Source organism: Arachis ipaensis, chromosome B04 (genome assembly GCF_000816755.2).
Source record: "Arachis ipaensis cultivar K30076 chromosome B04, Araip1.1, whole genome shotgun sequence".
Classification (NCBI taxonomy): Eukaryota; Viridiplantae; Streptophyta; class Magnoliopsida; order Fabales; family Fabaceae; genus Arachis; species Arachis ipaensis.
Window position 1 is genome coordinate 126362671 of NC_029788.2, and position 10054 is coordinate 126372724.

Consider the following 10054-nt stretch of genomic DNA (forward strand, 5'->3'; position numbering starts at 1 on the left):
ATTTAACTATGTTATTTTTCTTTTTTTTATATTAATTTAATTAAATTTAATTACCAAAATAATTTAATCATACATAGTCACCAATAATTAACGTCACAAATTAATTTATCTTTGAAAAAGAAAAGCCATAGGGTTTGCAAGTTGCAACTGACCGTCCCAACGTAACAATCAAAAGTTTGTCCAATAATTTTTGGAAAAGTACAAGTAAAGCATTTATAATATAAAATAATAATGGTACTCTAATTATACTCTATTAGTCAGAAGACAATTATTTCAGTACTACTAACTAAAAGTTAAGAAGAAGAATATAATAACTCAAAATTATTAGAAGGAGAAATAGAATATATACAAAATACTTCGAAGGAAAAAAATTAAACAGAGGGATTTAATTTAATAGATTTTGTAAGGAATATATACATGAAAAAATAAAAGAGAGAGAATGTTATAAGTGGGTGGTGTGTGAGAAGGGAAAGCGTTGAAAGGATTTGAGGTTGTTCGTTGTTGGGGACAAAGAGGGGGAGGGAGTCACGTGGGGAACACGTTGGAGTTCACGTGCATGTGTTGTGGCACGTGGTCCCACTTTGCACTCGTGCGTCTCCACTTTGTCCCTTTGTAACCAGACACCTCCTCTCCACAATCATTGGATACTCTCTACCCTCACTATATCATTTCACGCGCGCCCCATCCGCGCGTCACTTCCACTTCCCACCTCCTAGCCAACTAGCAGTATGGTTCAAGTGTGTGTTTTCAAGAATGAGAATTTTTCACCAACTTGGAATTTGCATAGAATGAAGCTCATTTTAAAATATTCAAGACATTGACTTTTATTATTTTAAAAGATAGAATAATTGGATTAAAAAAATGACTAATTGTTTATTAAATTGAAAAAAATGGACTAATCAATGATAAAGATAAAAAATTTATTTTATCCAATACTTTAATAAATATATTTGTCTATAGTTAACAAGCCATGACATAAGCTCTAATTTGGGTAAACAACTTAATTAAGTTACTTTTGAAGAAATAGCTTAAACAATAAATGCTTATATTAAAAGTAGCTTATAAATAAGTTATTTTGTGTTTTATTTTTTAGTTATAAAAGTACTTATTTTAAGAGAAAGTTGATAAAAAACTTTTTATTATGAAAGAAGTCATTTTTTTTAACTTCTCCTTAAGCACCAAAATAGCTTTTTAGAAAGCTGCAATTTTGTTTTGAAAATTGTACCAGACATTAATACTACACATTTTCATAAGTTAAAAGTTAAAAAAAATCACTTATAAACATATCCAAATATTTTTGAATTTAAATAAATTTATTTTTTTATAATTTTAAAGAATTTTGATACATTACAGACAAAATGTATAATTTATATTTCATTGTATATATATTATTTTTTTTTTCAAAAGTTTATATACTAGCCATTCTATAAATATGAGTATAAATTTTAAATTTATAATGCAATTTATTTCGTTAAAATTTTATTTTTATTTTACTTAATTTGGTAATTTTTTTAAGAGTAATATATCATTTTTGTCTCCAACGTTTTTGCTTTATTAAAGTTTTTAACATTTTAAAATCGTTTCGATTTTGTCCTACCGTCAATTATGTTAACAGATCACCAACGGCAAGATAATATTGAAACGATTTTGAAACGTTAAAAACTTAAATGAGACGATTTAAATATTAGCGACAACTTTAATACTTAATCTAAACATTAAAGACAAAACGATATTTTACTCTTAAATGAACATCTCGGACGAACTTTCACTTATGACTAATAGTAAAAGTAAGAGGTCATGTGTTCTCTTTCCATGTTGAATGTATTTTACAGTATTTGATGGAATGTTTATTTTTCATGAGAACATGATAAATTGTGATATATTAAAATTTTTAGCTTTGTTTGTTTCTTAGGAATGGAATTGAGATTGAGGCCAAAATATTGAGATTGAGGATTGTACCTGATGATTAGAGATTATAATTAAAATTTTAATTTTGGAACACAAAATTTCAGTCTCTTTAATACCTTAGGTAGTGTTTGGTGGAGAGATAGAGACGAAAAGACTGAGATTGAGAGACAGAAACTAAGAGACAGAGATTGAAATAAATCTCAGTATTCTGTTTGGTGTAAAGTGGGAGACAGAAATTGAAACAAGAATGAAACTCTAATTTAATTTGTACAAAGAGTAAAATTGGAATTAATTAATTGAAATGAGAATATTTTAGGTATCAAATGTTATTAAAGTTTCAATCTCCATCTCTAAAAATTTTAGTCCCCTGTGTCTCTACTTTTTGGAGGTACTAAAATACTGAAATTTTAGGGACAGAGACAGAAATTTTAGTACCAGTCTCTGAACCAACAAACATGATACTGAGTCTCAGTCTCTCAGTCTCTGTCTCAGTATCTCAAAATAAACGCTTTAAAAAGGTGGAAACATAATGGACTAAAATTTTTAGGAATAGAAACTAAAACTTTAATAACATTTTTTTTAAAATACTCTCATTATTTTAAATTTTAAATTTATTTCTTAATCTCTATATTTATCTTAAATCAAACATAATACTGAAACATAACTCAGTCTAGTATATTTTATCCCAAACACAATCCAAAAACTTAATTTAGTCTCTCTCCCAATCTTTATTTTTCCGTTTCTGTTTCTCCGTCTCAAACTCCCTTTTAAACATAACCTAAGAATACTTAGTATTATTTACCCCAAACTTTTAATATTGGTATTAAAAAGTATTTGTTATATCCTAAAGACTAAATTAGTCTATCAAGTAATCTAGATTATATTAATTAATAGTGGTTTGTACATATATCTAAGGTAGACAAAATCACGAGTTGGCTCACGAAAACATATGAATTTACGTTTCTATTCTCTCTCTTCGTCATGCGTCTACTACTCGAGTCACTGAAATTGTTTATACACAGAAACACCGAAAAAAGTCATAGAATCGTCGGAATCGCGATTCTGCAAGTAACCTACGTTTTGAGAAAAAATTGGCCCAAAGCTTAAGCTTAGTTTTGCTGTGCAATGCAGAACCCCAACTTGAATCCCAAGCATAATCTGCAGTAAAGGTGTTAGAATTTTCGATTTTTCTCCATTTTTCCCTCTCATTCTCTATGCTTCTGATATGTGTAACCCATCATGTCTTTTTTTCTATTTCATCACTTGGATAGGTATTATTCTATTAGAAGAGGGATAAGGATATGTCCGAAAAAAATTATTATTTTAAACAAAAATAATAAGAAAAAGTACAGAGTTAAAATAATGCTGTGAAAAATGAAAATTTTGAGGAAAAATAAAGATAAAAGAGGATATGCAAAAAGAGAGTGGGATGAAATTGAAATGATTAATAAAATTGACTTATTTTATTTTATTTTACTTTTCTTTTGAAAACTTTAAACTTTTTTTTGTTCTTTTCTTTTTGAACTCGGTTGCTTTTTTATGAATATCTCTTATTGATTGTTTTTTTATATATTTACAATTTTACGAATTATAATTTATTATAATAGACTAAGTTAAAGTAAAAATTACGAATTTACTATCTTGCATACACCTACCCGATGCATGAGATGAACTATACAAAAATGATTTAATATTAAATATACTTTAACGTAATAACTAATGTTTGGAATATAAGATTTACTAAAATAAAAGTTACAAATAAATTAAAGTATAAATTAGCAATGTATTTTTTTTTGGACAGAATTAGCAAAGTATAATATTGACTTCCCTAGCCCAGCCTAGCCCAGCCCAGCCCAATTGACTTTTGTATTCGGCTGATGACGGCCCAATTAACTGCATCAAGGTTCACATTGGGCCTTAGTTATGATACCCGAGTCCGTAACCTATATCATTCTAAAACCACGAAGCACACAGATCGGAACACTTCGATATAAAATAACAGAGCTGACACGAAGTCCCGCCACCGCCACCTCCGCCGTCACTTCCACCAGCCCACCACAACCGTCCTCTATCATCGTTTCATCTGCTCCTTCCTGTAATTCCTTTTCTCTTATTTTCTTATTTGTTTTTATTAATAAATTTTCACTGTATTTTGAAGCTTCCTTTTTTATTCTTTCTAATAAGATGTTTCCTTTTACTTTTTTTCGATTGGTATGTTAATGAATTTGAAATCTGAAACAATTTAGAGCGTAGAGAACAGTATCTTTTATGAGCACCATTTGGAACATTGAACTATTCGTAGTTACTAAGTGAATAGAGATAGAGCTTCTGTCATTTGCTTTTTGGTGTTACTTTTAGTGCTAAGGTTCACATGGATTAAGGGATACTTTACCTGTTTGCATACTCATTTACTCTCCCTGTAATTGTAGTTTCCTAACCAGGGTTTTATTGTATTTTGAGTTTGATGGAAAACTTTATTTTTCTCTCTTTTTTTGAAAGTTAGGCTTGATAATGGGATTATCCGCAAAGAAATCTAAGAAGATGCGAAAAAGTGACAGCGATTCGGATGACTACAATGATATGGAGTTTGAAGAGGTAAGTCAAGTGTTGGTGATGCAAGGTTTCTAGAATGTTGTGCAAGTATAGAGAGAGGTTCATTATTTTTTATTTTTTGATGGAGGGGTTATTTTTGTGATGCAGATGGAGCAGGAAAAAGATGATTTTGACGACGATGATTATGGTGAGGAGGATGAGGAGGAACAAGGAGAAGAGGAAGGAGATGGAGAGGAGGGAACAGACGAGGAAGACCAAAGTGGATGGAACAATGATGAGATGGAACAACTTGAGAAAGAGTATAGGGATCTTCATCACCAGGAGCTGTAAGAATTCTTAACCTTATAGTGTTATTCTGTAGCACTTAAGTTATGATGAACCTATTATGTTCCCTTTTCAATCCATATGATTGTGTGGATTATGAATTATGGAAAAATAACATTCTGTCTCCATTCTCTAGATTTAATTTTAAGAATTTGAAGCATCATAAGGATGAAGATCTCCTTAAAGGACAAGCTGTAAAAAGCCAAAAGGTGATAATTTTATTTAGATATAGTTAACGAACATTTTTTCTTTCTGTTTTGGTTTTATATTAACATCACTGACTTCTGTCTTCAAGGCCCTCTGGTACAAAATTCTTGAGCTTAGGTTCTTGCTTCAGAAGCCATTTTCAAGTTCAAATAGGTTACCTCAGGTCTTTTCCTATCCCAATTTTAAGATTTAATGCAATTTGCTATTCACCATATTTGAGTTTCATGACTGATGATAACATATTGTCTGCAGGATCCAGTCAAGTCTTCATTTTGTGAAGCAGATGAAAATGTTAGAGTAGCATACTCAGATTTGATTACTTCTTCCAAGGAGACTTTAGATTCTATATTGGAACTCCAAGAGGTGTGTTTCTTGACTTGGAACTTATATATGAAAGATAAAAAAAATACAAGTTTTTTATGCTTGTTTCATGTATGTGTTTTAGTAACTTTATTGTTTCATATCTAATACATAATATGTTAGTTGTCTTATTTGAAGATTATGAAGATATTAGATTATCATATGTACAACATTATGTTTAAGCTTCCCTAGTTTCAATAATACTGACACTACTTTCCTCATTGCAGGCTCTATTTGAAAAGAACCCATCTATTACCCAAGCCACAAGCGGTAATTGATTTCTTTAATAATACTTTTTTTCCTTTCTAGTTTCTTATATGATTTTATCCTCATTCGCTTGCTATCATTTCATGCTATGTTAAGGTCTTGTTTATTTGATGCTTGTAAGAATTGGAGATAATACAAGCATTATAACTGCTTTAGGTGTATGGATTTTGTTGCAAGGGTTTCTGTCCACAGAGTATGACTGACCTATCATAATCATTCATCTACTTGATCATTGAAGTGAGGTTCTAATCACATTAGTCAATCAAGGAATAAAACATTTATGCAAAATAGTTGCATGAATGGAGTTATGGAGAGAACAAAAGTTGGGAAAATGACATTGTTTGAAGTTGAATGTTACAAGGGTTTCTGTCCAGAGTATGACTGACCTATCATTATCATTCATCTACTTGATCATTGAAGTGAGGTTCTAATCACATTAGTCAATCAAGGCATAAAACATTTATGCAAAATAGTTGCATGAATGGAGAGAACAAAAGTTGGGAAAATGACACTGTTTGAAGTTGAAAATCATAAGTTTTGAGAGGGAAGAAAAAGTGTATGCATGGAAGAATTACCTAACTATCTGGTGAATCTATTTTGTGCTTAATATACAGTCATAGGAATGGGTGGCACGGGTCATGTACAAATATTTTTGGGTGATTCCTCTCTTTTAGCCAAAATAATTTGTTCTGCTATGATTGAATCAAACAAAAAAATATAGCTTAACAAGAAGAGTTCTTGGTGGCTGGTTACTCCTTTCCATTTTAAAGATAATTCAATTTTTTTTCGGTCCTTAATATTTCAATTTTTAGGCGCTTTTTCATTTTTTTTCTTGTCCTTTATAAAGAGAGTTTTTCCTTTCTCTTGAAGGTCTAGAGAGGTCATCAAAAGATTTGGAAGTCTCTAAGAATTTGGATGACAATTTTGATCAAGAATGGTCACAGATTTCTCAGACACATAAGAGGTATTATTGTAATTTTTAAGTGCGTACTAATTGTGTGCAGCATGAATTTTTTCAATTCGGTGCATCATTAAGATTCTTAGCTCTTCTTTTCATGTATAATTGACAAATTTTAGTATTTTGAATTTTTCTTACAACATTGTGATACAATCTTCATGCATGTTTATCTGGCTGATTCTGTTCATTATTGTATTGTATCTTGTAGAATAGCATCTTTCAGAGACAAGTCAATCAACAAATGGCAGAGGATGACACAAGTGACAACTGGTGCTGCTGCCATTAAAGGCAAATTGCATGCGTTTAATCAGGTCAGGTTCTGAAAGTGGGCTGAGGATTTTGCAATGTGAGAGGCATGTTATTTTACTCATAATATGTTGTTTCATAACAGGATATAACTAATCAAGTCGCTTCTTATATGAGGGACCCCAGTAGAATGATCAAACAGATGCGGTTGAGAAAATCTGCTGTTAGTGTATTTGGATCTGTAAGTTGGTCGCTTAATCTTAGTTGTTATAGAAGCGTTCTGTGGATTTCAGAGTATGCTAGGCTTTACTTTTTAACCATCATGTCTACTCACTGGCATATATCTCCACTGTCCAGGTTCACGAGGTTAAGGATAACATGAAAGACGAGGTAAGAATTATACATTACTGGTTAATTTTAGTATTGATTTGTCAGCAATTGTGTGCCTAGTAAGTGATGATTAGCAAGTAATGTTCTCTCTCGTCATTGTAGTTTCTTACATGACATTGTTTTATAATTCACTCTGCTCAGGAAGCGCAAACTGATGGTGATCCTGAACTTCTGGATGATTCTGAATTTTATCAGCAATTACTGAAAGAATTTTTTGAGACAGTTGATCCTAATTCATCTGGTAAAACACTTTGTGGCTGAAAATCTTCACATATAGCTCTTTTTTTGCCAGTGTTTTTAATTTCCTGGCTGAATATTATGCCCTTAAACTCTGTTCTTTAATAGTGTAAGTCAAATACCTCATTTTCTGTTATTTCTCTTTTATAGAGACAGCATTTTATGCGTTGAAGAGAATGCAAAAAAAGAAACGAAAAATTGTTGATCGCCGTGCCTCAAAAAGCCGCAAGATAAGGTATCAAGAGACTGCCAATACTTTTGAGTTTCTTTCCGTGGGTGTGTTTGTACGGTGTGTTTCTTTCATCATATTAACTGAACAAGCTTTTGAATGATTTGATGTTGAAGGTATAATGTTCATGAAAAGATAGTAAACTTTATGGCCCCTCAACCGATGAATCTTCCTCCTATGGCTCCAAAGTTATTTGAGAATCTGTTCGGATTGAAGACTCAAAGATCATCTGCTGCAGCCTCATAATCATGGTTGGTAGACAGACATATGTTGTATCAATTTTCTAACACTACCAAAGGAAATTTAATTTCTTGCCCGTGCAAGCCAAAATTTTGCTCTGTGTACTCCATATCTATTCAGGATAGATGTGCCTAAGAGATTTTGATTAATTTAAGCTAGCTTATGTTGTTTTCGGTGTCCACACATTTAAGAAGGAACAACATTACACAGCCATAGAAATCTAACTAGAATATGTTGCCACATCTTCTTTATATTATCTCTTCAGCCAAAGAAAGATTAAAGTATGCAAGGATTTTCACTTTTAGGAGAAGCCAAATCACTTTTGGGCTTTTGGCATTATCTCTTCAACCATAGAAAGGTCAAAAGTATGCAACGATTTTCACTAGTGGAGAGAATGCTATCTACAATGAAATATATTATTCAATGTAAATGTGAACAAATAATGGTTGACAATTTTTTTTTGTGTGACACAAGCTAATTGACATTTTTCTTTTAAAAATGATACAACTAGTTGGAAGAACAGACAAAAGTGATAATCAGTGTAGTCAAGTTCGTTCATGAAAAATTATTTGTTTTTTAAATTGGTTTTTGAAAGTCTTTTTTTTAAAATTAAATTTGTCTTTTAAAAATTTTAAATTAGTCATATTATTCTTTTTGTTTTTTTGTTATTAACGACATCAAAATTTATTGATGTAGTACGTTAAGTGACATCATATTGACCACAACATCATAATTAGTTACTAACACGAATTGAAAACCAATTTAGAGAATTAGTAATTTTTGAGAGACAAATTTGACAATTTATTCATTTAGTATGAAAGAATGACACACACATACCCATTCATATGCATGCATGATTTCCACTATTTGGAACCAGCAACTGCTCAAAATAAAACCCGTTACTGCCCATTAAATGTGAATAACCATGAGTGGTTCTATACGTTGTTTGTGCAATCATCACTTATACTAGTGATATATCTGTTTAATCTCATTTTTTATTGGCCCATTATAACCAAGTAATGTGCTATTTGTATTCATCAAGTATTATATATTTGGAAGTGAGGCACTATGAATATTAGGCCATTTAATCTGATGGCCAAGTACCAAGTTAAGACCTAAGAAATTGATCGCCCACAGAAAACTAGAGATTCTTACTTGCTAAATCCTTTATTATATATGCTGCATGACAAACAAATCTTAGTGTAATTAACACTTAGGAAGGGAAAAAATGGGGTTTGAGGAAATGTGGTCAAAAATAGGATCAATAATGGCTACCATAATGTTCATGTATGCCATGTTTGAGAAATTCTTCCCTCCTCACCTCCGTATGCATGTCCAAAAGTACACACACAAACTAGCATCCTTCTTGTCTCCATACATCCAAATAACTTTCCCTGAGTTCGCCGGCGAGCGCCTCAAGCGAAGCGAGGCCTTCACGGCCATCCAAACATACCTGAGCGCCACCTCTTCCCTCAGCGCGAAAAGGCTGAAGGCGGAAGTGGTCAAGGACAGCCAAACCCAGGTAGTACTGAGCATGGATGACAGTGAAGAAGTGAGTGATGAGTTCAAAGGTGTTAAGGTTTGGTGGCTCTCAAACAAAACCACACTTAAAACGCAGTCGTTTTCGTTCTATCCAGCTTCTGATGAGAAGAGATACTACATTTTAAGCTTTCACAAGCGTTATAGGGACCTCATTGCTCACTCTTACATCCCTCATGTCTTGGAAGAAGGGAAAGCAATCAAGATCAAGAACAGACAATTGAAGCTCTACACCAACAATTGCAGCACTGGTTGGTATTATCTACCTTCCATGCATGAATACTTCAAAATTTTCATAGAACTTCTGCACATACTTTAAGGCTTTACTATATACTATTTCTAAAGTTATGTTTATGTTATAAAGGTTAATTTTGATGTACCATAACTATTTTACACAATCATTTGATCACGTTCATTTGTTTACATGATCATTCACGCGTTGATTGTTGAAAGTAATTATTTTATCCACCTAGTAATACTTAATTTGATACATGTGTAAAGTTCTTTTATACTGTCAGTGCATTAAAATTAAATTATATGTTAAAAAAAAATTAAACTTTGTATATAAAGAATAATATTTTTTATCATTATATTCT

At 31.7% G+C, this 10054-nt stretch overlaps 2 protein-coding genes across 4 annotated transcripts in view; both read left to right on the forward strand.

Moving 5' to 3' along the window:
- Positions 3875 to 8211, forward strand: LOC107635280 (putative uncharacterized protein DDB_G0270496). Of its 2 annotated transcripts, none has more exons than XM_016338706.2 (14): positions 3875 to 4003; positions 4412 to 4503; positions 4609 to 4787; positions 4922 to 4994; positions 5081 to 5155; positions 5245 to 5355; positions 5580 to 5622; positions 6490 to 6583; positions 6786 to 6888; positions 6969 to 7064; positions 7181 to 7213; positions 7355 to 7454; positions 7601 to 7685; positions 7796 to 8211. In XM_016338706.2, exons 2-14 carry the CDS (start codon positions 4420 to 4422, stop codon positions 7923 to 7925), a joined length of 1206 nt encoding a protein of 401 aa, XP_016194192.1. In that variant the 5' UTR covers positions 3875 to 4003; positions 4412 to 4419; the 3' UTR covers positions 7926 to 8211. The 2 variants fall into 2 exon arrangements, with proteins under 2 accessions (XP_016194192.1, XP_016194193.1); XM_016338707.2 differs by having other exon boundaries at positions 4408 to 4503; positions 7796 to 7933.
- Positions 8721 to 10054, forward strand: part of LOC107637254 (AAA-ATPase ASD, mitochondrial) — a 3804-nt gene continuing 2470 nt past the window's right edge. Inside the window, exon 1 of one of the 2 annotated variants that reach the window (XM_021121983.1) lies at positions 8721 to 9709. In XM_021121983.1, the coding sequence (XP_020977642.1) occupies positions 9148 to 9709 (562 nt within the window). In that variant the 5' untranslated portion in view covers positions 8721 to 9147. The remainder of the gene's footprint in view (positions 9710 to 10054) is intronic. The other variant, XM_016340687.2, reaches the window with a different exon arrangement.

Bases quoted from the DNA above. Each gene is read 5' to 3' on its own strand.
- LOC107635280 (XM_016338706.2), top strand. From the start codon at position 4,420: ATGGGATTATCCGCAAAGAAATCTAAGAAGATGCGAAAAAGTGACAGC. The intron at 5,623-6,489 runs GTAATTGATTTC...TTTCTCTTGAAG, and splicing joins TATTACCCAAGCCACAAGCG to GTCTAGAGAGGTCATCAAAA. The intron at 6,584-6,785 runs GTATTATTGTAA...TGTATCTTGTAG, and splicing joins ATTTCTCAGACACATAAGAG to AATAGCATCTTTCAGAGACA.